Here is a 25708-nt window from a genome sequence, read left to right on the forward strand (position 1 = left end):
GAGCGGGGTTGTTCAAGTGTTTGTGATTCCTGAAAGTTCAGCCCGGCGCTGCGTGTCATCCCGCAGCCGGCCGCCAGCTGCCGGGGAATTTACCCTTATTTGGTCGCAAGGCGGCAGAAATTCAACTCTCACACACACAAACCCCCGTTCCCGCCCCCTCTCCTTCCAGCCTCTCAAAGTCTCGTCACGGCGAACCCGCCGCCGCGACCCCCCGAGGAAAACCCCCGCAGCGAGGGCGACTTCGCACCGCCCCGCTATGGGAGAGGGGGCGTCCCGCGCCCGCCAAGGCCGGTTTTAGCCTTACTTCGGCTGAAGTTGGCGGGCTGACAGCCCCCCCTCCCCCGGCCGCCCTCAGCGGCCGCCCCGAGCGCCGGGAACCCGCGGTGAGGGAGCCCGGCCCGGGTGGGAAGGCAGGGAACGGCGCCCGGCTTTCCCCTCCCGAAGTCGGGGTTTGGGGAGCTGTGGTGCCGCCTGTTTTCTGCCCGGTGACCATTCTTGAAACGCCTCCAAAATTTTTCTCTGTTGTGCTAATGTAAAATGTCGTCACGCCTAAATTTAGCGAAAGCTACGAAGCTATTGACTCGGAGCTAGGCAAGCGCTTTGATGGAAATATATTAAACATGAAAATCTGCTGCGGTTCCTCCAAATTATTCCTCCTTACTTTGAGACAAATACTTCAAAGTATTCCAGTTGTAGTAAGGACAGCAAAATACTGAGATATTTTTCTCCTTGGAGGCTTAGCGAGTAGCTCCTTTTCGATAGCTACTTTAAAAGTGTGGCTGAAAGTCTGCTACCCGTAGACCGTCCGTGTTATGTGAGAGAAGGATTAAAACCACTGTATATTTAAATCATCTTTCATTAGTTTTGTCCCCAGCCTTCAGCATTATGCTACAGCAGCCCTCACAGAAAATGTGTTACAGCTTTTCCCAGGGTGATTTGTGTTCATGCTGTTATTACAGATACTCTAACTCCCATTCAAAACCTCCCTTGTTTCAATTAGTATATTTTCCAAAGCCTTTTTACAGGACATGAGGATTCCACCCCTTTTGTGTAGTATGTGTGCCTGTAGTTTTGAGATGGAAGAGCTTCAATTTCTGATGGTAAATATTGTACGTGCTTAAATAACTATTATTCTTTTACAGATCCTGGTACTTTTTCACATGGGCTCTGACTTTGGAGAAATCGGAAAGAAGTAAATGGAAAATGGAAACCGTCAGCTCTCCCCGCTGCCACCAGGAGCTGTTCTGTATATACCGTATGCATATTTCTTTGATGGGAAGGGTGTCAGTTTCTCTTGTAGTTAGACCAGTGACTGATTCATCACTGAACTATCTCTTCCTGTAATTCACTGCTACTTCATTCAGTTGATTGTATCATATGGAGCAGGGAGAAATGCCAAAGCAATACAAAGAGAGTTGGTTGATAAATTCGGTTTCAGCTGAAAAGTTGATGTTATTTATTACTTGTATTCTTGTGAGGGTTGTCCCTTAGGAGCACTAGTCATGCACAAGAACCCTGTTTTGGTAGCTGCAGTACAAACTCAGACCCTGTTATTTCAGAGTAAAAAGAAGATTTCTTCCTCAAAAATGTATGTACGGAAATAAGAGATGGAGAAAACAAATAGACTAAGAAACAGCACAACAAAATTCATTAACACAACAAGCGTTTGCAGCAAAATTAATTTGATATCTCATTTAAGTGTATCTGTAGTCAAACAGGTTTTATCAAATTTAGAAGCAACATTTCATTACTTTGGCCCAGAGCTTTTAGTCGTATATTTTTATCAGCCCAGGGACAAAATATTTACAACTCCAGACAAAACTTGTTTGCGGTTTCCTTGGCCCAATAACTAGTAAGGCCCTGGTATGGTTGTGCTGATACCCAGATGTGCTGATAACCTGCTAGAGAGGTGTTTGCATTGACTGGATTGCTGCTTACCCTGATATTACTCCCTCAGTTGTATTTATTTCATCATTTGAATTGTTGTTTTGCTGTAGTAAATTTTGGGAAAAGATCTTGGGGGAATGTATGACCATGCCATTTTAATGGTAATGGTGTAAATTACACACTCGTGGCCGTTCTCAGGAAAAATCAAAAGGTCTGTAGACTCAAGGTACCAAATATTTAGTGTGTTGCAGAAATATTTCCATTCCAGTTGAGCATGCAAGTGCTGTTTTCTTCTTGCACAGCAATATGTATAGGTCTGAGCTGCTTTTTAAGCTTTTGCTCCTAATCAGAAGTTCACATTATGTTTCTGCCATAATCTCTCATCTTTTACCGATGTTCAGTCTAACTAGAGGGAGCCACCTCTAAAACCTCATTAGATTTATTCTCTCTCCTCAGCAGAGCTATTACAAGCCTGCTTTTTGTCAGCAGTTCTCTAAGACTTGCAGCACAATTTATGAAGTAGCTCATCTATGCAGTCATCCTCTCATATGGGAAGAGCCACATGATTTTCTTTTATGTTGCTTCATACGCAATCATGTTCTAGGTGAGCCAAACAGACTGGTTCAGAAATTAAAGACTGAGCTTTATGGTGAGGGCCTTGGCACAACTCTGGTTTTCCCTTTAACAAGATGTTCGCTCTTATTCCGTCATCCTGAATCTGTAAGCCGTACTTCGTAGTAACTTCCAGAACAGCAAGTTGGCACTTCTGACAGTAGCAGGCCTCTTTCTGATCTATTTATTCATGTTTTGGATCGATGATCCCATATCTCTTGTTGGGCAGCCTTATGTAATATGCTGTAGGCTATTCTCCATTACACCACCCAGCCAGAACTGAAGATGATATTTAGATTTCTTTACTGAAGCAAGACCTCAGTATCTGGAGCAGAACTGGGAACTCAACCCTTATCTTTATCTCGATAAAAGGAAGATTTCTTCCCCCACATATTTCATAAGGCAAGGTAGTATAAAAATAGGAGTGAACACAAGTTTACAGTTCAGTCAAACATCAGCCACTTGGATCATTACAATGATGAAGTTGAAATGAAATGGTCTGTTCAGGTTTGATGATCAGAAGACCTGAGACCTTAAATTCTGGGATCCATTTCTCCCGTATCCATTCCCCTAGTAAAACTATCCAGCAAATTGCATAAATCAGGTTGTATTGGTGAGGGTAAAGTAATTATTTTATAATAGAGCAATCTGTTTAGAAAAGTCTAAGCAACAACTGTTCTAAGAACAAATACTACCTTTTCATCAGTGAAATTATTCATCTCATTTATATTTGTGAATATATGTCTAGTAATGGGAATTCAGACAAGAACTGCCAGTCTCTGAAATGACAATAGATCTTCTGATAAGGTGCAGTTAACAATTGTAGTGTATGTGGGAGAAACTATGTAACTTTTTGGTGTTACTTCGTTTTTATATACTTCCACTTTTTGCACTTACGACGCTCCCTGTTATTTGAAAGGCAGCCATAATACCTGATCTTTTTAAAATAAGTGTTCCTTTTTTATTGCGAATGACAAAATAAAGTTCTGCAAATCAGTATAACGTGTTTCAGCAAATTATGCAAATGCATGATCAGTAATATGGAAATGTTCAGAATAGCAGAATATAGGGCACAGTAATTTGGTATTGCCAAACCAGAAGTTCAAAAATCATGAGTCAGATATCTTAAAATTATAAACCTAGTTTAAAATTATAAACTTAAACAACACATGTGGCTTTGTGCACCTTCTGGCTTTTTAATCTTTAGCATATGCTCAGATTACACTTTTAGGATTTTCCATGTTATTTGCAGAGCTTTTTTTTTTTTTTTTAATAAATAAAGTAGCTGATTATACCATCTCACAACTAAAACTAGACTGCCTCAGATTGATTAAACTCAATAAAATCATGGAAGTTGTCAGCACTGATTAAACTAATGCTTGATATTTCGAGGAATAATTAAGTGGATTTCAAGTGCATTTATTTACATAGACTTCTGACGGTTTGCTGAGGCATGATTAAAAGCTGAGGTTAGTATCACTCGAGCTAACTAGATAAACTGGTGTGCTGTGTATTTTAGGCAGTCAGTTCTTTACTTTCCTATAACTGCAGTTTCCTTTTCTTGCAGCCAGTGCAAGATCTAATGACACTAATAAATAAGGGACTTTAAAGCAGATAGTTTGCAAGCAAGCATAAAATCATATCAGAAAAGGACATCAATAGGTCATTTAGTCTCATTTTGTGTCTAACCAAAATTTCCTTTCTTGCAATTTAAGGCAATTATTTCTATTCCCATCGATTGTGGATATGAGAAAAATACCTTATTCTATTTTTCTTTGCAACCAGCTTTTATATATCTGAAAATTGTGCTTCCCCGCTACCATCTCTTCTGTAAGATGACCTAAAATCATTCAATCTGCGCTCAAAGGCAAAGTTTTCTCAGCTTCCAGACATTCTCATTGCTTTCTCCTGGATTCTCTGCATGAAACTTCTATCTTGTTTTTCAAGTGCTGTGATCAAAACTGGACACGTTTCAAGCTCACGCCTTAGCAGTTCTGAAGGAGTAGATTATACTCCAGTTTAAACCGTTCAGTTTTTACCTTTATTTGCAACGGCATGTTGTTGCAGACTCATTTTCAGAATTTGAACCAAAATAACACATGGATTCACACACCTCTTCCCTTGCCTCCTCCCCTCGCCCAAATGAGATCCAGAGCTTGCAATAGGGCAGTTGATGGCTCTTCAGCACCTTCTGTGCCCCACTGTCCCTGTCCTCACGCACACACCTTGGTTGGTGACGGTCATGTCCCCCCACCCCGGGGCACGGTGACTCCTCACGTTCACCGCCCTCCCCAGCTGGGAGGCAGGAGGGGCAGGACCCTCAGTCGATAGACAGGGTCCTCAGCCAAGGAGGTGCCCAGGCCCAGAGAAGCTGGGAAGCTTCTGAACCAGCTCGTAATGACCACAACCAGATCTGCCCAGGCTATAAACCGGGGTACCATCAAAGACCTTTTATGGGTGGTCTTCTGGGAGCAGCGGGTCTGTAAACAGAGCCCTCCCCTGAGATCAGGGACTCTGTCAAAGGAGAATTCTCAGGACTGAGAGCCCTCACCTTCTCCTGGGTGGGAGATTTTCTTCTGGATATATCCTTGAATGAGCCCTTGCCCATCCTGGGCAAGCAATTATTTTTTTCTGGGTAACCTTGCGTGAAAGAGGTCTCTTGTTTTTGCGAATGAATGCATGCCCGCTGTGGGTCATAATTCTTGTGTGGTTGTAGAGTAATAATATCCTCAAGTGGTATCTGAACCCATGTTTTATAATGTTGCTGGAGTGCAGAATGATTTTGGATAAACCCCCTTTTTAGCTGGTTTCTTTGCTAAACAGTTCTGGCTATAATAAAGTCTGTTTGAAGCTTGTTGCCTACCTAAACTGACTTTTGGGGTGCCTCCGTGACAGCAGCCATGCCTTTACTTGCACAGCTAATGATTCCGCCTTGCACTTGTTCCCACTAAATAACATTATGTTTCCACGTCATGTCTGCACCTTGCCAGGATTATTTTGAAGTCTAATCTTATCTTCTAATATACTTGAAGTCGAACTGTGCTTGGTCTTGTTTTAAGGTATTAGAGGGGTGAATAAATGAAAACAGATGATTTTGTTTAGAACTGCTGTGAACAGTAATTATTGTGAACACACTGTAATTATTGCCAGTAACTGTAAAACTGGAAAATTATGAGTCTTAAGGGAAATGGTGTACTGTAAACACAGGGAAAGACCAATACTTCATACTCAGAGATCAATATAATTTGACTAATCTCTCACATGCACTTATACACTTATTTTCTCATTCCTATGATTATTTGATTTTTACTCATCCCAGTTTTCCTCCTTGTCATTCTCAGCAGGTGAATGGGAAACACGCAGGAGCAGATGAAGAAAGTAATAACTGGAACTTCACCCTGTTGGTGGGACTGGCATTAATTCAGGTATAAAATGGAATTAAATGAGAATAATAAGCAGATTTGTAAGAATATTTTATTAAAGATACTGTATCAAAGCACAGAATAAGCTTTAAAGATGATGAAAACTAACCTGGAATGTCTTCACTTATAACTCTACATAAGCTACAAATAACTGCTAACTTACAGAACAGTGACAGCCTGTTCTAGATGTCCTACGCTCAAGTATACTGTTGAAGGCTTAAAGATAGGCGATGCTATAAACATATTTCCCTCCTCTCCTCTGCTTCGTGCCAGTCCTACCTGTTCTCTACAGAAAGGACATCCCATTTTCTGTTAGATTTCCAAGCTATATTGTACCTTCTCCCTGAGGAGTCCCCAGTGGTATCTGGCTTTGTCCAGATATTTCCCCTTTGCTCCAGCACAGCCACTGGGACAGAAGCGCTGGCATTCCGGTGTTGCACAGAAGGCTTTTAAAATGCCTACATTAATGTTTAAGATATTATGTGTTAATAGAGCTGGTACCTTCAACATCTATATGCTGAAATGTTTGGAGCTATATAATTAGATTAAGCAACCACACTCAAAGATACCTGAACATCTTTTCTTGCATTTGTTTAGCAACTTTATAAACTAAAAAAATGAGTAAAGCAAGCACAGACACATGCCCTATACAAGCTGCAATACAGACAATACTTTACACACTTCATAACAACAGTAATGAAAATTATGCCAATTATAAGTAAAATTATAGACAGAGTCTTCTTGAGATAACAGTTATACTGAACAATGAAACATCCTTTTATCGTCATGAGTAGAATTAGTAAGATGCGTAACTAGAGCAGAATATAGATCAGCATTTTTAGTCTGCTTACATGTCTCAATCTAAGCAACTGTTGTCTGGGAGAAGCAAAAGAAATTAATATTGTTTTAATCTACGCTGGCCCTATTTTGAAACATTTACTGCTTTGTTTGTTTGTTTCTGGGTTTTTTGTTGTGTTTGGTTGGTTGGTTGGTTTTGGGTTTTTTTGGTGTTTTTGTTTGTTTTTCATTAGGGTTTTTTCCCCATTATTTCAGCTGGAAACTTTAGGATTCCTAAAATGCTCAAATCTGAACATGAATGCCTGATTCTCCTCTTCAAGCCAGCTTTTGCAAGGCTTAGATCCAGAACAAGGTGCACGCTGTGCCCTGTGAAGATTATTTTGCATTTACTCATCTCCTTCTTGGTCAAAATTTTTCACCATCCTTGTAATAAAACCAGAGCACCATTTCCTTACTCGCCACATACAAGCACTGTGCTCCATGGAAGGTCCTCTTCAGTTTGCAAATGATGATCATGGCAGCAGAGGGAATATCAGGTCAGCTGGATCTTTCTCACCTCCTGTCCTTCCTCAGGGACCCTCTGTCCTCAGTTTTTAAGATTTTTTTTCACCTTGTACTCTTTTTTTTATCTTTTTTTTTTCTTAAGCTCTTCATAGTTTAGCATTGTAACTGTCTGAAAATACATGGGTTTAGTTCATGAGTATACACTTCTAATGTTTGAACTAAAAAATCTAAACAGTCTTTGACAGAAGCTCTAAGAAGCCTCATTGCAGAAAAGGAGCACTCCAGCACATGAATAGCAAATCCTGCAAACTCCTTTCAGTGCAGCCCTTAACACCTGGCATCTGCCTCTTTTGGCTGTCTGCTCTGCGAATGAAGACTTCAAATTTATTTTTAACAGGTGTAAGTAATAGTCACAAGGAAATAAGTTTTATAATACAGAGAAGAGTCCAAAATGAACTTTTACTGCGTGTTCTAATTTGACTGCTTTGGTGCCTTTTGCGACTGCTGCAGTATGTCAAAAAAGCAAAGGTGGTGCCAATTCAGATCTGGCACACGCGGTTCTGAGTTTTTATGAAATCTTTTGCCGACCAGTTCTTCCTCATGTCTTCTTCAAACCTGGTTCTCTCAGTTGTTCAGAAGCTTAGAAGTCCCTATTTCACTACTGCCATGCAGAAAAGAAATGCAAGAAAAATATTAAAAGTCAGAAGCCCACAGTCCGGTACTTTATTTGCTAGCATGATGTGGTCCCTCCCACCTCACTATGGTGTGGTTTTGCTCTAAATACCCAGCCTTCAGTTATATTCAGAGCACCCGCCACAGTCAGGAACTCTGTTTAAAAGCCATACAGTTCATTTCCTTCCACCCCTACCCCACCAACACACAACCTTAAACAATGTTTTGATCTTGTTTCAGAAACTTTTGTTTCTTTCTCCTTTGCCTTCCATTTTCAAAACAACTAAAGATTTGCTGAAAAAAACCCTCCACTTCCCAAGCCTCTCACAAGTTATTTTCGATACTGTATGCGTTACTTTCCAGTAGTGGTTTATAGCTTGGCTTAGTGGATGCTCAAAAAATTGCATGAGTATTAATTTTCCCTCAGCCTAGATTTCTCACAGTTTGGAACACCCCCCCATCCTGGAACACTGTTTCTTACTGCTTCATATTTGCCTCTGTTTTTTAAAAAAAGGGGTTTTTTTCCTTGCCTAACTCAGAGGTAACTGTTATACATTTACTTAACCCCACTCCCCGAATTCTTATGTTAGGTTAAATGCAGATAAACTATAAAAGTATTTACAATGTCTGTGAGTCTCTTTCAATGAAACTGATATATGACAAATATGAACAGCTTTGTATCTGATACAGACAGTCAAGAAACCGGAAATATGTGGATCTAACTTTTAAAGACAATCTTCAGGGTATTTTTTTCTTATTACGCTGACTTCTTACTCTGGATATGTAAATCACGTTGTGCAAAGTATATGATTGTCCTGCTTCTGGCTAATCTACACTTCAAGTTCCTATGTACACCAAGGCAGCCCTGGACCAAGTGGTTGTGTCTACATGGCAGAGCAGGAAAGGTTTGAAGGCTGCACGTGAAGCCAGGTTGATCAGCCGTCTGCATTACTTACCTGCTAGAGCGTCCTCAAGCTCAGCTCAGGGCTGAATTTCCTGGCACACCTTTGAGCAGAAAGCCTTGGGAGCTGTGCTCCGCACTTCAGTGAGCATTACAGGGTGCCCCATGTGACACGCAGCCAGGCCATCACAGCACAGGCCAGGCCCAGAATTGTTTGCATATTGTGTCTGCCCTCTGTGCCACAAGTCACATACTCGATGGTGGGCAAAAAGAAAAAAAAAGCAATCTGGGACAAATGACAAATGGCTTTTGTTTCATGCCAGAAGGGTGATGTGAACATGGGGAAGAAGGTCTTGGGCAAACTGCTGGCTTCGAAGTGCTGCTGGTTCTGGCAGCGAGTGCACACATGGTCCATGTATCTACTTAATATGCTCTGTGAATCTTGGAGGGGAATTCATTGGACTGATACTGTTATATCAAAGTAGCTCTTATATGACAAGCTCAAACAAAGGTCAGGAAAGGCCTTTTTTGTTTGTAAACTAAAAAAGGTGAAAAAAAGGTATTCTAACTACAGTATACATGTGAACATTATTTTTCCCCAGGCAACATCAGTGTTTAACATTAGTGTTTATTAAGATGCCAGCCTGCATTTTACAGTCAAAGATCTCTGTTATTTCGTGATCATACACAGGTTATGTGGAATGACTGAGCATCTTTACACCATCCCCTTCAAACACACCGACTACGCTGCGTGGGACCACCTGAGTGTGGGAAGGTGGATTGCCTGTGAATATTAAATCAGATTTTTCTGATGAGACTGCAAAAATACTGTTAATCAGTGCCAACTGTGGTGGTGTCGTGTACATGAAGAACTCTGAACACCAGAGAACTGCCAGCATTGCTAATAGCTTTCAGCCCACAGTAAGCTAGCTAAGAGGTAAAAATGTTGTGCCCTCCTCCCAAACTTTAAAATCCTCTAGCTACCCTAAAAACAGAAGTTGTTTTTGGAATACACAGCTGCAAGGGGATCTGTTTCACTCTTCACACAGTAAACTCTGCTCAACTGTAGAAACGTTGGAGCTTTTAAAATAGAAATACGTATTTTTTCCAGCTAGCCACCAGATGGAGCTCATACCCCCCCAGCACACAAATCCATCCATGAACATCTGCAGAGTTAAAGCACTTCAGAGATGTTAGAAAGGATGCAGGTTTTTTCCACTTCATAAAAGTCAGAGGAAGTCTGTGATTAGCTGGATGTTTACAAATGAAAGGAGGATCTGGAGACAGATCAAAGATAATTCTCCAGATTTGGCATGAGATCAGGTTCCTGTACTAATAGCATCTGCATGGGTTTGACTGTTAGATTAAGTGGTTGAACTCGGTGTAACTCATCAAGTATTAATAATGCTTTTTTAATGCTTAGAGCATTTATTAGAAGTCTGAAGATTCATCCAGCTAAAGACCTGAAAAAACAAAAACAAAATAACAACACCCCCCTCAGCTAGTAAGATCTTCCAGGGTCCATTTAAAAGAGAAGCACCCACTGGGTTCTTCCTCACCCTGCTTTCTGCAATGTAAGGAAACTCCAGAAGCAAAGATAAGCACTGTTCCAAAATCCGAAGGATTTTGTGCTTCAAGCTTAATAAATAGGAACAGTAACGCTCAAAACTTGTTCTCTAATGATCTAAGTAGCTTGGATGGTCCAAGCAGACCATGTATGTTTTTTACTGAGAAGTCTACAGTTCATTCAGGATCCCAGTGACTTTGTAGCAGCCTCAGTGACAGGGAAGAAAAGCAGGTCTGAGATAAAACATCGTGGTGTGTGAAATACACTGAGTTAATGTGTACGTGTTTTAAGGGACATCTTTGTTTTGACTCTGAGTAACAAACCCACATAGCTTGTGAGGTCTGGAAGGCCACAGACTATTCCTACTTTCATAGTAATGCTCTGTTTGAAGTTAATATTTCTATTTGGGGTCTAAGCCACACTGAGCTTGATCAAATAAACATTCTCCAAAGGAAACTGCCTTTGAACTATTTAACTCCTCATTTGCCCAGCAAACTAAAGCTCAAAGAACTGTAACAATTACTGTGAGACTTGTGTCTTGACTTATTTTTCAGTTTTTAAATTACTGTTCATCGGGACATGTGTCTTTTCTGGCAGACCTAACCATGTTAGCGCCAGCCAGTAAAATCTAAGAGAAACACAACCTTGTCTGAAAGCAGACTAGGTGGGGCTAACCCTCAATACTTCCAGGCATGCCGACTGTGCCGGTGTCATGTTTTACAGCCTGTGTAAGTGTACACATATTATATTTAATCCATCTGATAACAATGCAGCTCAGAGATATGAGCTCTCTCCTGGGCTGTGGGACATACTAAGACACTTTCTTTATCAGTTGCAAGGGATCCTACCCCGTGTCTCCTCCTTCTACAATACTACTGTACCTATCCTTTTCCTGAAGGAGGGATATTCTAGATTTCATCTCTTAAAATGTTTCCACTTTGTATAAATAATGGAATATCAATGGCTAGAAACCAGAACCTCAGTAGTTTGGTAACTGGAACTCTCTGCCAGTAGGTACCAGTAGGAACCCCATAAGCAGGGAGGAAACAGGCACCATCTTTAGAATCCTGAATAAATGCTCTAACGATGACTTGGATAAAAGGAAGAGGAATAACCTATACCAGAAGTCTGGGGTATCTATTTGCAAAACCAAAAGTAATCTATGGTGTTCAGCAAACTCTATTTTTAGCCAGTGTATCTGCATTTCCACAAACTTTCACAGTTTTGGAGCTTTTTCCACTGAAAGAAGGACATTATTTCTCCCATTTGTTTTCTGGGGAGGCAGAGGCAGAAGTCCCTCTGGTGACCACCCCCAATGGTTATGGTTGGGATGGTTACCTAAAAGAGGAGATAATTAGTATTACCAAATTGTGTAGGTTCAGCTGAGCATGTGAGAAGTATTAAAAGAGGTATGTTCTTAGCCCTTGTCATTGCTTTAAAACAGGAAGAAAGCATATCTTCCCATTTCAAAAAACAAGAGGCAAACAGGAGAGCCAAAAGGATGAATTTTTAAAATAGCAACCTTGTCACTAGAGAAGATGGGGGAGAAGAGATGGGAAAGACTGATTTTTTGCATCTTTCATGTTGGCAGCGCTGCTGCTGCAGAGACCTTGGCAATTGCTGACACTGGTGGCACTTTGCCTGACAGGTTGAGAAACCAAGGAATTGCAGACAGTCCTGATTTCCAGTGGATCTCCCACAATCCACATAATTTCCAGAATTCGGAGGCCTTTAGGGAATGCCCTCTTCTCATTCATTGTCAGGAGTCTTGGGATGTCTAGAGAACCACAAGACATACTTATCTGAGATCATCTCTTTTCTGCAACCAAAAATAAAGTACACCCCAAAATCTCATGGATGCAAATCACAGCTGAGTTTGAGTAAAAACAGTAACAGCGTCAGGACTTTGTCAGAGAGGGTAATTCTTAAACAGCTCTGAAAGGGATATTTTTTTTTCTCCCATAGGAAATGCTAGATGCAGCATTGTTTTTGTGGTTGCAGCTGCAAGAAGATTTACTATAATTTTAGTATGCCAGAAGGCACAGGAAAGGATTAAACCTTTTTGTTTTCTTGCAAGAGAATCAAAGATACTGACCACTTCTGAAATTCTAAGTTCTTGGGGTAAGGTGTGCCTCACTAGCTACGCAAAACCAATGGACAGTTAAAATCTGGTCCTGGACTATCTGCTGATTTCTAATTTCATAATTCTGTTACAATCCCTTGAATACATTAATATGAAACTTAAAAATATTTTTTCAACTACTTTTATACATGGAATGTGCAGAAATCACTGGAAATAGTTTCTCTGAAACATGATGTACAATATTGTTTTCCTATGACTTAAATAATAATTAAAAAAAGAAAAACCTACAAGAGAGGTAGAGGTAAAAATGATCCAAAAAAAGATCCGAAAGCATTTCTCATGTAAAGCTGGCACTGGTCATTCCTGTACATGAAAAGGAACATGGGTTGTTTGTTTCAGGGCTGAACACTTATAGTCATGATGAACTGACTCCCAAGTCATGAGCTCTGTTGCCCTGCAACAAATTAAGATTTGTTTTTCTGCATGAAAAAATAAAATCACAATTAATTCCAGAGGTGTAGAAGTGACTATAAAAGTGGAAGATGCTTAATTTATAAAATGTGTCCTGGTTTTTGCCATGTTCCCCCTTCAAAATCTCAGCCTACTAACATGTCTCAAGAATACCCTGCACAACAATATTTTAGGAGCTTTTTGGAAGTTGGAACAAAATACAAAAAACTGATTTATAGCCGAGCACAACAGAAATGTCAACTTTTAAAAACATGTTCCTAATTTCTAGCCTTCAGCAGACTTTTATAAAGTTAAATAAGTCATGCTTCATCTTGTAGGTCTTTAAGTCTGTGGCAAGCATCAAACCGAGAATTAGGGAAGTGAGAATATTTGACTTTTAACCCTTTCAGATTAGGAAGAACATAAAAGCCAGAAGCAGGCACATGGGGACACTGACAAAGAGCGCCAGCATCTCCTTCCCTTACAGAAGGAATTATCCCGAGCTTTCGGTGTTAGATCAAAAATGAGACGACTCTCTCCCATTGTCACAACACCCAGACAAGCACACGTAGTGTGTGGCAAGGGGCAGAGGGCAGCAGGGGAGTGGGGCCCAGCTGTTGAGCATGTGGGCAGCACAGCTGGACAACAGCTGGAGGGCACGAAGACCGGAGAAGGTGGGAGCCATTCCTGGTGTTTGGTCAGGCAAAGGGCTCACTCAGCTCATTCCTGGCCTCAGGCCAGGCCAACCACACAAACCCAGTGGCCTGGGGTGCTACACAGTCTGTTTTAAGAAAGACTAAGAAAGCTCCAGAGCATATTTGAGGGGGGAGCTGAACAGAGGAAGGTTTCCAGTTCTCACGAAGGGCACGGATAGCATACATATGTCTCATTTGTACCTAAGAGGCTGGGCTGCCTTTTCTTCTTATCAGTAAACAGGAATGGAACATAAGAGTTCAACTTCTACAAGGATACTTGGGGAAGACAGAGATTGAGTTAAGCTCAGGCCATTGAACTAAGTTGCTGGAGTCCTGGCATAGCCTGTGTAACCAAAGGAGCTCCCCCCAGCTACTCAGTTCTCCCCTCGTGCCACCCCTTCTATTGTGCTAGCACAAGATTTGACACAGAGCTGGAGAGGGAAACACAGCGGGAAACTGATCCAGTCAAAAAATAGCCCCACAGGGAATTAAGAAAAGGCTGTTGTTTGATTCAGTTCATTGTAAAGCTACATAAATATGTGCTTGACAGTGGAGAGGGTGGCACACGTGGGATATGAGAGCTGATACTTGGTGGGGAGGAGGAAGGGGCTGCCAGGGCTGGAGGTGGCACTGCCTCGAGGAGCACACTTACGTCCTCACCAACAGCTGAGATACTCTTGATGATTTAGCACTAGTGTGTTCAAATACAATACTGTAGCCAAAGTATTCACATTTATAACAATATATTTTTAATATATTCTCCAGGGAAGCATATTTTCTGTATTAAGCTTTGGGGAAAAAAAATGCTGAATTGTGTTTTCTCCATCAACTGCAAAAATTGGAGAAATCCCCTAATAAAAGCATAAATTCTTAGAATTCTGTTATATTTAATCTATTCAAATCCAAATTTCTCCAGGGACCCATTGGCTACAAGTATCATTATACACATATGCAAATACTCTTTGAATTAACAAGTTGCCAATAAGCATTTACAAGTGTATACATATATATATTTTAATATTTGAAACACCTCATCTGAAACTGAAAAAGAAGCTTGACAGTTTTTGTGGTGTTTTAAAGCTTATTCCAGGTCCTCGTGAATTCCCTCTTTTTAACTTTCAGCAAATTCTAAAAGCTAAGAGCTAGGCTGCCTACTTATAAATTATTTTCAGGGTCGCAGCCCACACCACCACCAAAATGAGGAAAACAACAGAAAAGAGAGAGGTCCTCCAAAATAAGAATAGAAAATCACTTAAAAATATATGTCAGAGCATCCAACTCATCTTTTTCTTTCTGGCTACGCCCTGTGCAATGTGACACAATTACACTCCTCTCTCAAGAATCCTTAAGTGCTCTAAGGGTTTTACACTCTAACAGTCCGTGTGGCGCAAGAAGGAGATGCATGGAACTATGTTGTGATGACTGAGAAGTACAAATTTGTTAGAGGAAAGAGAACTCTAAATGAAGTATTTTTGCTTCACCTTCACTATCTTCCAAGTAACAGCAAGACTTCTAGGATATCATAACTGCAATTTGGTTTTTTTTTCAGGTCTGCTTTTATTCTGTCTCCACAGTAAATAATTTTATCATGGTAGGAGGGCTGAAACGGCATCATTTCACTCTCCTGTGGATGTTGTCCCATTCTGGGGAGAACAGCCCTGTCCCTTCTCCCCATCCACAGCAGCCAAATTCCCTCCTGTCACTCCAGGCCTTTTCTTCAACAGTCCCATGCTGTTCCCTACACGCTTTTACACGTCACCATAAACACTCTGACCATCTACTCTCAAGCCAGTCTGTCTTGTTCATGCCTTAGTACCTTCGATTTGTTCTCCTGTACTCCCCTTGATCACTTTTCAGGCTACATTAATCATTCTGGTTTTCTTTGCCTACTTACAAGTAGATCCACTCTGAATCTCCCCCCGCAGTGCAATTTGTGCTCATTTTGAGCTTTAGTCTGGACATTCATACATGTGAACTCCAAGACAGTAGGGTTTGTTCCACAAGAACAGGAAAAAACATTAATTCAAGTTCAGTTGGAAAGGTTTAACAAACTTTCCTTTGAGAGGCTACTACAATACAGCTTGTAATTGAAAACCAAAGATATTCCAGAGTGTTTATAAGGTTAGATAGTACACATAAAAGCCCTCATTCCCAGTTCCTCCATTTAACTTCTGTAGTTGGCAGGTCTGCTTACACTAGGACGTACCTTTTTTTGTGAAACTTTTTTTTGGGGTCAAGTTCAGACCAATACATTGTAAAAATGGGCTCCTGACCCTTTGCAGGAGTCTCCTGGTTTGCAGAGGTCACCTCCTCCTTTTCAAGAAGGCATTTAATCTAAGCTCTGCCGTGGCCCTGCAGCCCTTCCAGCGCAGGCTGGCTGCACTCCGTGCGCAGTCCCAGCTCCCGGGCTGTGCCACAGTGAGCTCATCCCCGCAGCTCTCCCAGCCAAGCTGAGTCATTCTCACACCGGTCTCACAGGCGTCTACAGGACATTTTATCCACTCCTCCAGCCACCCCCTCTGTGCCACCTTCGGAATTTGCTTCCCACTGCACGGCTCTAACCCTGCCCTCCCAACTTTCATGCATCCCTCCTCTTCGACTCAGCCTTCCTGCCTCCTCAGCACCACAAGACTCTTCTGCCAACTCCCCCAGTGCCCTCCAGTTTTCCCCCACTTCCCTTGGCTGCTTTTCCCAGTTCAGCCATAGCCAACACTGGAAGGACTAACCTGCATGTCGGAGAATTGCTGTGCAGTGTATTAACCCCTGCAACTCTTCCACTACAGCACTTAGACTACTTCATCTCTGAGGCAATCATTTGAAGAGTCTTATAATCACCTTATCGCTGTGCTAAAAACTGTTTAAAATACCCATCCTGCTTACTCTTTGAACGCTTACACACTGAGCTTCAGTCTGGGCTGGGATGGGGAACGTGGAATAAATCCTAAGAAGGGGGAAGCTCTGAATTAACTGAAATGCTGGAGTGCATTCATGTCTGTGGGCGTTTGGGCCCCAGTGTTCTTCAGGACTTAGTTGGCTTCAGCATCACACAGGAAAATGTCGGACTGAGCAGTTACGGCAAAATACTAATGGCGCAAACTGCACTTGAAGCAGCCGGTGCCCAGGGAGCCAACTGCCAGCTCAGGACTGCAGTCTGGTGGTGGGTCCTTCTCCATCACTGAAGAAACACACACATCTAACAACCAAGAGAAATTCTAATGCACATTTCAAACTGAAAAAATGCAAGGCAACTCCTACTAATTTTAATAGTCATAGTGGAATTCCTGAACTGTATTCATTTCTCTAAAGAGTCTAACATGAAACCTCGATACCCCTTGTAATCCCCAAGAAACAACAAGGGATCAAAACTAAACTCCAACAGCAACAAGTATGTGAAATCCCTGGACTAGACCCTCAGCTCCTGGTTTCTATTCTCAACCCCACCACTGGCATGCGAGGTGATAAGAGTATTTTAGTTAAATGGACCTACACTGATCACCTAGTCCCAACTGCCTTAATTTCTGATCTAAATTGCCTTCTTCCGTCCACAGCTCAGTGGGAAATCGCATTGATAAAATTGAAATCTGGAAGAAAGTACTGCTAGGTTTTATTTTTTAATAGTTTCCTCCACCATTACATATTAGGATCCTTTCCTCCCCCCATCAAAAATCATGCACTTAACAAACGTTTAGACAGCTGGTGCCTAAAAGTCAAAGCCAGTTGTTCTCTCAAAGGCCAAATCATGTCAGCTGACACTTAGTAGGATTTTAAAATTCAATTAAATTAAGAGACAAGCTACAGAGATTAGGGCTATACTAGAATCAGAAAGAAATCTTAAGGCATAAAATGTCTTTACATTTATTAAGCAAACTCTGCAGTCTTTTCTTGTTATATTCTTGTTGAAAAAACAGAACATTCAGAAAGTACCATGAAAACAAGAAACAAACTGAGGTTCACAAGAGCCAGACTCCCCCTTCCCCTCCCCGCCCAAGCAACGGGACTATCTGCACACCCATCCCGCTTCTAACTTTCCAACACAAGCAGCAAGGCACCATTTACAGCTAAGCTGAAAAACTCCCTCTTCAGCACCCATGGCCATTCTGCGGCCCTAGCAATCCACCACAGCCACTCGTCCCGTGTATATTAGGATAAGCAAGTTATATATACCCACGTAGGTACAGATAAACGTCAGTTGAACAGTTCTGCTAGGACTTCAAGTCTGGGAAATGACCACTCTGTTGGGAACTCCTCGGTTTTCCAAAGAGTCATTAATTAACTCCCTTTCTCTTGCGCACACCAGTCCAAGGCTGCCGGGTTTAACTGAGCCTACGTGCTCTCACCCCTGGGATGCACGTTCCAGCAAAGCCAAGAAGCAGAGGACCAGGACAGCCAGCTCTGCCCTTACAGCAGAGTCAGAGAGCAAAGGATTATTTCTTGGCATTGTTTCTTTGTTTTGGGGTTGTTTTGTTTTGTTTTCATTTTGAAAATTAATTTTGGGGATTATGAACAATTATGCTCTTGCGCATTAATCACTGTGATCTAAAATTTTCACATGAAGAAACAACACATGGAAATATTAAAGCACTCATCTTACGGATGTGGATCCGAGAACTGTTTAATAGCAGTCAGTGAAGGGGTAACATTGTGCTTTTAATCTACAGTTTAAAAATAATGATTTGTATATCTACTTAGTAAAACAATAAAATTAAGAACAGAAACTGATATTAGGAAACAGTGAAAATGTAATAATAAACACATGATGCTCTTCAAAGCTATATATTTAATGAGCCTAAATAGACACCTACGGTTAGGAGGGTCTTAAAAAAAATAATAAAAAAGAGACTTAATTTCAATTTTTTTTGTCTTTTCAATTTTTGTCTACTACACTGTATGCCTTGCTTTGGTGTTCTTTCTGCTGCCAACTTAATGCTTTAACAGTATGTTTACGCTTACGTTCTTTTCAAATGCTTGGCATTATAGTGAGATCTCATATCTTTCCTCAAATTAAATTTTGCTCCACATACTCCACATGTATACAGATGAACATCCATGTGCTGCTCCAGTTGCTCATTATTTGGGAATATCTGAAAGCAGACCTGGCATATAGTCTCTCCAGCTGATAAATGAGATATCATATGCCGTACATGGTCATGTTTTCGGAAGTTTCCTTGATCACAAATGGAACAGACATACCTGGCCATGCCTTTGTGCATATCATTGTGGAGCCGCAACTGGCGCTCTCTTAAGAACTGCTTCCCACATGTCTGACAAACAAACTGTTTTTCCTTGGTATGAACAGTATAGTGTTCCCGCAAGTGGCAACGCTGATAAAATCCTTTCCCACAAAGATTGCAGAAATGCTTACGTCTGTGATCCCTCTCGTTCTCTTCCATCATGGAGTTCTTGAACAGATCTTGCTCCAGGCAGTTTGACATATGTTCAACCACTAGGTTTTCAGTTTCAAAACGTTGACCGCAATTAGGGCATCGGAAAGGACAGGCAGAATGCTTGTATAATTGTTTTTTTTGAAGGCTGTTCATTTGGAAATGACTGTCCCTGAAGTCCTCTAGCATCTCTGCAAACATCATGTCCCTTATTTCTGACTGCTCCTCCGGGTTCTCTTCTAAGTCCATTTTCTCCTCAGAATTTCTGATACCATTCATGGTCAGATCCTGGGGTTCTCCACAGGTCTGTGCATGATCCTGTAACTGCTTGCCTTTGACCAGTATTTGACCACACTTGCCACAAGCACATATATTTTCTATGTGTTTGGATAAATAATGAGAGGACAAATCTTCCTCGGTGATTGTTAGCCCACAAAGTTCACAGGGAGCGTTCTCCACATCTTCCTGCACTGAAGGAGCCTTCCTGTTAAGGTGCCGCGGACTTTTCAAACACTTTCTTTCATCCTCATCCATGGATAAACGGGGTTTTAAAGCCTTCCGACCATTTCTCTTCTCTCTGATCTCTTCTTCAACATAGTATCTGTAAAGTGGCTCTTCCTGTTCGTCGTCTAGGTCGTCGTTGTCGGAAGACTCATTGCAGTCTTTATCTGTCACCTTAATAATATTAAAATCCTTCAGCTCATCTGCAGGATTGTCCTCTGGTTCCATCTTGATGATAATCCTCTTCCTCTCAGAGGCTCTACTTCCTTCTTCACCTGATGTCTCGGAGGCAACCGTGCTGCTTTTTCTGCTTGTGACGTTTGATGCGGGAGAGGAGGAACCATCCGCAGTTTGGCTCGAGTCCCCCTTGTACTTTTCAGTTTGTGTGGAGATTATTTTAGAAATGGAGTCCTTTTCGTTAAAGTCTATTTTTTCAGTGCTGTAGTACCTGGCACTTTGGTAAGAATGCCTGTTGGTGCACGTTAACACGTGCTCATCCAGTAGCTTTTCACAGCTAAAACTAAACCCACAGCTGTCGCAGGTGAAGCTTCTTCCAAAGCGGCGCGAGTGGGACACGCGCTCTTTTGTGTGAGAGAATTTGGACGTGGTGGTTTTTTTGCAGACATCAAACAGTTGTTCGGGGAAGCTGTTCAGCTGCAAAGCTTCTTCGTCAGGCTCTTTGTTATGGGATGTATTTACTGTTGAACTTGGCGGCTCCATGCCCCACCTGTTCGCTTCACTGCCACTTCTAGCAAGTGTGTCTTCATACATTCTCACGCCAAATATCATTTTACTATTCTGGGTGCTAGAAGCAGAAGATGAACATTTTAAACTAGATGAGTCTGTATCCTGTATATCTTCTAGACATTCAGGTACATTGTATAGCTGTAAATAGTTCATGGCCACTTTAAATTGCTCAAAATTGGCAGGGGCTGTCATAATTTTTCCTAAATACATGAACTGTAAAATAAGATCAAAGCATTCAGCGCTTATCTTCATGTTGCTTAGATTCAGCTGGGCTGTAGTGTGTTGATGGTTCATAAAAAACATCCTAAAATAGGAGCTGCAAGCAGCAAGAACTGCTTTATGCGCTTGGAAATAAATATCATCGATAGCGATACAGCAGTCGCACAGAAAGCCCCACTCTCTTTGGTTGTTTAGCTGCTGAAGGACATAGTTGCTGTGGCTGGTTCTTGCCATCTTGTACTTCAGTTACAGCCCTGCATAAAGAAGAAGACATCTGTTAAATCTCGAGCACAACAAGCAAAACGTACTTAAATGTAGGGAGGAGCTGCCATCGTTCTCTTCTCTAGATCTTCCTATTCTCAGACTGTTTGTGGTACAGCTTCCCATCTGGAGATCTTTGCTGGTAACTGCTACGAATATTGACGCCAGTGAAAACATCCATAATTCCATGTTCTCACCACCAGACTTCCAAGACTAGTAAACTAATAAACTTAACAACCACACATGTCAATCAGAGAAATGGTTCTAGAATATAAATTAGCAAATACATCTCAAAGTCCTACAGGCAAGATTTTCAGATATGAATTCTGAATGCAGAACTTCAAAAACTTCACAGGGTAGACTTCTGTCAGATGGCCCCAGGACAACATCTATATACAAGGTAAGCTGACTGCAAGAAACCACTCTTCAGTCTCAACTTGCCTTCTTCACCTGTCAGTCCAACGGACATATGATGCAACACATACTGGCAACCGGACCAGGCTCAAACTGGTCTTTCGCTCCCCATTAAAGGAAACCAAGAAGATACATCAGTGGAACATCCACACAAGCTACATCCACGCGCTTTTTACTCTTCAGGGCAGCTCAGGGAGAGTCTCAACCTTATCTGCAAGGCATCTTGCAAACCAGAAACTGCAAACTGAAGTGCGTTCTCAGAAGCACAGGACAGCTGCGATGGCACGTTCCACGTACGAGCCCGCTGCTGCAGATGGTGACCAGGCTAAGGCTGCAGCGAGGCAGGAAGTGGTGCACGCCGTGCCGCCAACCGCTCCAAAACCACGCGTTCAGAGCGCTGCAGCACAACCAAAACATGTAGACGGGAGACTGGACAGAGAAAAAACTCAGCAACAGAGAACTGAAAAAGCCAGAATTGGAGCCACGGTGAAATAAAGACTTGACAAAGACTAGAGAGAAAAGTCTGTGAGCGCTGAAAGTTGCTGTAAGTGAAAGGATGAGTTTGTCTTAAAAAGCAAAAAGGAAGAAAATAATGATTTATGTTAACAAAAACATACAAAAAAAAAAGTATTTTACACAGGAGGCATGCATTTGATTTACAGAAGATAATCAAATACGCCAGATCCAACAGCTAGTCACAACTCACTTTGGAAAACCTTTACTGATACACATTACCTGTAGTAACTGCACGGGGAGGATGGTGAGAAACCAAAATAAGGTATAAAGAACACCCTAAGTGAAATGAAAAACCTAAAGCAATAACAAGCATTCTTAACATTTTGAAAGGTTATTGCAAACAACGCAAATAACTCATGAGATTTGTACAAATAAAGTACAGGTTAGAAAACAATATATATTAAAAGGCATTTTATGACTTGATGAAATGCATGGATTGATTTGCAACCATTCTTTCAAGTGTCCAATATTTAAACAAAATACACACAAAAATGCTCCCTGATTTCTTCTCATTCCCTCCCCATCATCTCCCTGAGGCTTGGAAATGGGCAGAGAAATTGAATTCCACAATTACTACTGAATTCACAAGTCAGAGGTGTTGCCTGGCCCCTTAAGAAGCAAACCTAACATTAGTCACAGTCCTTCATTTCAGGAAGGGCTGCCACGGTGAAACACATTCAAACTCTCGAGACAAGAACATGTGTACCCCACCCAGCAATATTTCCTACTGCCAGCTCCTATAGCAGTACCTATGGATTCCCACCAGCACGACACCTTGTCTGGCAACAGGAACATCGAGATTTGGGTTGAACTACACTGATGAAGAGCGTCCGAATGGCAGATGCTCCTCCCCTCTCAACCCAGTCCTCCAAACCCAAAATTCAAGGAGAGCACCGTGCTGTAATAATTCTCTGACTAGTTTGGCCCAGCGATGTCCACTTAGAAATACAACTCATGACATGAAATTGAAGCATTTTTCACTAACTCACAAAAGGGTGGTTTTTAAAGTAGGAAAATCTCTGGAACAACTTAATGTCTTTTCTACAGAAGACTGATTATTGTCTAAGTCACTGGGTGAGTTCAGATGTTTCTGTGAAAAACAGCAAAGCTCTCAACATCAAATAATAATAAAACGGCACTTCATTTTCTTCCAAGTGCTAAAGTGTTTTGGATTTGAGGTAATTTATTAGACACTTGAAAATAATTCAGTATACTGAATCAAGTATTAAAAACAGCAGCTGTATGGTGACAAAGAATTGACTTCAACTTCCTCACTGCAAGAGTGAAAACCAACAAGAAAGTGAGAAGATTCAGTCTAAGGCACCACTGGCCTCTTGGTGTGAACTGCCATCGAGACAAGAAAAGGCTGAAGACAGCTGGTTTTAATCTCATCTTCACAAAGTGGCAAGTTTTAATTTTTGCATTTAAAATTTTTTGTACACTAGAAGTACTCCATTGCATCTTTCAACAGCAGAAGAGCAGTGCAAGCAGCAAGCCTGTACCGAAAAAGAAGATCACAAACCATTTGCACACATCCACAGACTGGGGCATTTTCACCCGTGGGAATGATCTGGAAGCCACTGGAGTGGCAGCACACAAAGTCATCATTTCAAAGCTTCCTCCTTTTTTTGAAAAGATGAAATATATTTCCTCTTCTCATAGAATGATAGAATGGTTTGGGCTGGAAGAGACCTTAGAGATCATCTAGTTCCAACCCCCTGCCATGGGCAGGGACACCTTACACTAGACCAAGTTGCTCAGAGCCCCCATCCAGCCTGGCCTCAAACACTCCCAGGGATGGGGCATCCACAGCTTCTCTGGGCAGCCTGTTCCTCTGCCTCACCACCCTCAGGGTGTAGAATTTCTTCCTTATATCTAAACTAAATCTACCCTCTTTCAGTTTAAAGCCATCACCCCTTGTCCTATCACTACATGCCCTTGTAAAAAGTCCCTTTCCAGCTTTCTTGTAGGTCCCATTTAGGTACTGGAAGGCCGCTATATGGTCTCCTCAGAGACAGTAAACAGGACCCTCTCGCAGAGCTTCTAGCACTGTCCTGATACACTGGCAATGCCAACCTCCTACCACCACTCTGGGAAAAAAAAGCCCCAACATGAGGTCACTTCACCAGGATGGCAAGGTGCTCAGGTACCAACCTGGCCTCTGTCGTGGTATGTAGGTGTTAAAACAGGGAGTGTTTAAAGTTAATGAAAGTACTGACATCCTCCCTCTGGATTCTGTATTGACCTGCTGTATGTATGTATTTGCAGCTACCGAAACTCCTCACAATGAAAGTCTATGTTAGGCTATTTAAAACTTTGACACATTTCAAGCTGCAAAGGTAAAGCTTTTCTTCTGAATTGTCTGCTTTGGACTGATTTTTCTTTCCCTCCACAGACAATTTCAGCCAAAATGGGTCCAAAAATGAGGCTAAAAAAAAACTTTCATATATATAGATTATTTTCTTTTAAAAAGAAAGAAAAAAAGTTTCTCTTCCAAAATCTTTGAAGACAGACTTCACAAGGGAGAAAGTTCTATGTTTTGGATATGTTGTCACAATACAAAAATCTGCCTGAATTTGGCCAAGCTATCAGCTTGACAGGGAGAAGAAGATAAAAATTATCAGTTTGTTCACACTTAAAGACTTTTGCTAGTGTGAGAGGCGATGGCTCTCAGCATACTGTTTGAGTGTGTGTGAAAGACGGTGGTCTTTAACACATGGCATAAGTGCGGAAGGCTGAGATATTGTGAATTATTTGTCTCAAAGCTTGCTTGCTAAAATAATATGCCTGAGGCCTGCTTGTTACAGAAAAATGCTTGCTCACGCTGCTTGCTTAATTTGGCCCGCTGTAAAGGCCTAAATACAGTGAATTAAAGTGCAAAATGCATGATCACTGTGAATTGCTAAAACTCAAAGAATGCTTGAAGCTTGTGTAAACTCAAGTGAAGCTCCAGCAATATCAGCCACCAACGTCTGAGCCCAGGCCTGCAGTGTGCTCAGGCAACGCCCGCCACCAACGGCCATCAAATGACCAAGTTACGACTTGCAAGTGTGGCCATCCACCACCGGGACCAAACCTGTCACCTGGGACTGGTGGACCTGAGACCCGAGCACTGCTGGGACCTGGACTCTGACACGGGGACCTGGACCGCGATACCAGCAGGACCCAAGATCTGCAAACTGCCAAGTGTTACCAGGACCTGAGACCTGCAAACTGTCAGCGCTACCAAGGCCTGAAACATGTGAGCTGCCCAACAGGAGATGGCGTTTGGATCCCTGGCGGTGAATATCTCTTGCTTATCTTCTTGCATGCTTGCTTAACTTTCCTCCTAATTTCTTCCCCTCTTTTCCTTTGTTGCTTTGGGTTTAGGTGTGAAAATGAAAAAGATTTACTCTCTCTTTAGGCATAAAAATAAGATTGTTTAGCCGCATATGACCTCGCTTGTGTCTTAATATCACTCTTGGAATTATTTTTGAAGCGTCTTGAGCCCAAAATTGGACCAGGACCCCACAGTTAGTTACTAAAATCTCAGATGACAGCCTCACTGAGAACACTTCCTGCTGCAGCTCTTTTGCACTGTCCCAGGTTGCCCAAAGAGGTGGTGGATGCCCCATCCCTGGAGACATCCCAGGCCAGGCTCAACGGGGCTCTGAGCAACCTGATCTGGGTGAAGATGTCCCTGCTCATGGCAGGGGTCGCACTGGATGAGCTTGGGAGGTCCCTTCCAACCCAAACTGTTCTATAATTCTATGTGTCACCTCCAGAAAGTCACAAACCAGCAGCTGAAGATGGCTCCACACCATAACTCACCGCTGGGTTTCAGCATCCCTCCTTGTAGCTGGATGGAGACACTCGGTTCTGGCTGACGAAAGCCAGACCCAGAAGAGGATTTAGTGCAAACACTGGGAGATTGGGAACTGTAAGAGGGAAAACCTCTGGAAATCAGGAAGGCAAGGAAAGACAGGCTGGGAGTGGAGTGCTGAGCTGAGAGGAGGTGACTCAGATTTCAAAGCAGCAGAGGGAATTAAAAATGGGTGCAATGAGGGTCTAAATGGTGGAGGGAAGGGGCAGGGGGCTG

General features: G+C 41.9%; 1 protein-coding gene and 1 long non-coding RNA gene across 8 annotated transcripts in view; one reads left to right on the forward strand and one right to left on the reverse strand.

Annotated features, from left to right (window-relative positions):
• Window positions 1-10387, forward strand: LOC136101802 (uncharacterized). Its single transcript, XR_010651385.2, has 4 exons — window positions 1-383; window positions 1143-1255; window positions 5841-5924; window positions 9488-10387. It is a non-coding gene; the product is annotated as an uncharacterized lncRNA (long non-coding RNA).
• The window catches only part of ZBTB1 (zinc finger and BTB domain containing 1), a 25929-nt gene continuing 6180 nt past the window's right edge, over window positions 5960-25708 (reverse strand). For 5 of the 7 annotated variants that reach the window (XM_065838266.2, XM_071809724.1, XM_065838263.2 and 2 more), the window contains exon 2: window positions 18179-20693. In XM_065838266.2, coding sequence (XP_065694338.1) covers window positions 18538-20673 — 2136 coding nt within the window. In that variant the 5' untranslated portion in view covers window positions 20674-20693 and the 3' untranslated portion in view covers window positions 18179-18537. Of the gene's footprint in view, window positions 7885-18178; window positions 20694-25708 lie in introns of those variants that run through there. The other 2 variants (XM_065838267.2, XM_065838268.2) reach the window with 2 other exon arrangements.

The sequence above is a fragment of the Patagioenas fasciata genome, chromosome 5 (assembly GCF_037038585.1).
Source record: "Patagioenas fasciata isolate bPatFas1 chromosome 5, bPatFas1.hap1, whole genome shotgun sequence".
Classification (NCBI taxonomy): domain Eukaryota; kingdom Metazoa; phylum Chordata; class Aves; order Columbiformes; family Columbidae; genus Patagioenas; species Patagioenas fasciata.